The sequence below is a fragment of the Argentina silus genome (genome assembly GCF_951799395.1).
Source record: "Argentina silus genome assembly, chromosome: 7".
In the NCBI taxonomy this organism is placed as follows: domain Eukaryota; kingdom Metazoa; phylum Chordata; class Actinopteri; order Argentiniformes; family Argentinidae; genus Argentina; species Argentina silus.
In genome coordinates this window covers 9,342,987-9,344,695 of record NC_139661.1, presented here as the reverse complement: position 1 = coordinate 9,344,695, position 1,709 = coordinate 9,342,987, and the positions used below count along the sequence as shown (strand labels likewise).

Sequence of the window (1,709 nt, the reverse complement as noted above, 5' to 3'; positions counted from 1 at the left end):
GATGGAAACTGAAGTTAAATGTGCGTTTCGTTCTGTCACTCTAGCGGAATGGAGGAATGCTATCATTATGTCTGTATGCCGATATATCTATAGATTCGCGTGTCTCGGGGATGTTAGTCGAGAGTAGGCCTCTCTCACCGTCAGCAAAGCCGCACGGTGCTCAGTTATCGCCACCCATCGCCAGGTGCATGGGTGGTAGGGGTCAGTAGGTTCGAGTCTTTGTAGTAGTGGACACAATACCACAAAGCTTGTGAACGTCTAAAGCGTGATGGTCCAATACCTGATTTCAAAGCTTTTCCAACCTATGTGAACGATGAGATAGAGAGAAAATAGAAGGCAAAGAAATGGAAATTCTAGTTTTTCAGGCACAACATCCATTCAATCAGACAACTCTTAAAGAATCCTACAGTCCGTTTATCATTATGGACACAAATCTTGCAGCCATGACAATATCACAATATCAGCATTGGCTACTAATAGGCTATAGCCTACTAGGCTGCTACTACTACTACTACTACTACTACTACTACTAATACTACTACTACTACTACTAGGCCTACTATGACTACTACTACTACTACTACTACTACTAACAATAATAATAATAATAATAATAATAATAATAATAATAATACTAGGCTACTGCTACAACTAGGCTATATTATTATTATTATTATTATTATTATTATTATTATTATCATGACTATTTTCATTATTAATAATAATAACTTTCTTTCTTTCTATCGTCATTATAGCTTGACTCTAAATAGGGCGGAATTCATAGTTTTACTCTGTAGAGTGCACTACACTGTGCACCAATAGCATCCCAATGTCAGTGAATAGTCAAAAAAAGTGACGCGACGACGGAGGGGTGGGAGGATCCATTCGCTTCAATCTCGGTCTCAGAATTTTCAAACTGCAGGGATCCGAGGGGCAAACTATTTGAAGAGTTACTATTGGAACATTTCACTGATATTTTTGGGATTTGTTGTTGTTTTTCTTGATAGATACAAACATACGCAAACAAGGATTCACCATAAGATTCGATTTGACCACGCGGGTGCAAACAAGAGGATAATAGCCTAGACGTATTCAGTCTAAATTAACAGGTGACTGAGAGTATTTGTCAGGTTTATTGTCGCATCTTGCTCTGTGACATACTCAGATTCCGTTTAGGACAGACACAAGTGTCGGTTTTAACCGGTGCGACGCCGACATTCATATTATTTTTTTCAGAGGGAGCAATCTCGGAACACACATTGTTTTTGAATAGCCTATATGTGTGTATGTGCACGTAGTCTCAGCAAATATTGTGGGCTTAAGATTTAAGGAGAAGAAAAGTCTGACAGTACATTGTTATGGATATTGCAACAGGTCCCGAGTCACTGGAACGCTGTTTCTCGACGAGAAATCAATCCAAGTACTCAAGGATGTTGGACGGTATTAAAATTGAAGATCATCCCTTACGGTCTGGGCAAGCTACCCTTGGAGTCATGCTTGGTGAGTCCCAGTCTGTTATCTGCATCTCAGCCTAGTAGTATTGTAATCTCGAAAGAGTCTCGAAAGAGTAGCCTACTGATGCACACAACACATCGAAAGTTGTAAGAAATAAACTAAGGCTAGATTCTGAAAGCTCAAACGCCAGTGCGCCCTTCAGCGTTATCTGTGTATATTTGACGTGTCCTCATGGCTCATATGCATTGCTATAT

General features: G+C 39.7%; 1 protein-coding gene across 1 annotated transcript in view; it reads left to right on the top strand.

The window, feature by feature from the left end:
- Window positions 1-1,358: 1,358 nt before the first annotated feature.
- lmx1bb (LIM homeobox transcription factor 1, beta b) overlaps window positions 1,359-1,709 on the top strand; it is a gene marked incomplete at its 5' end in the record, with an annotated part of 47,366 nt that continues 47,015 nt past the window's right edge. The window contains one exon of the mRNA XM_083673378.1: window positions 1,359-1,500. Within this exon, the coding sequence (XP_083529504.1) occupies window positions 1,359-1,500 (142 nt within the window). The remainder of the gene's footprint in view (window positions 1,501-1,709) is intronic.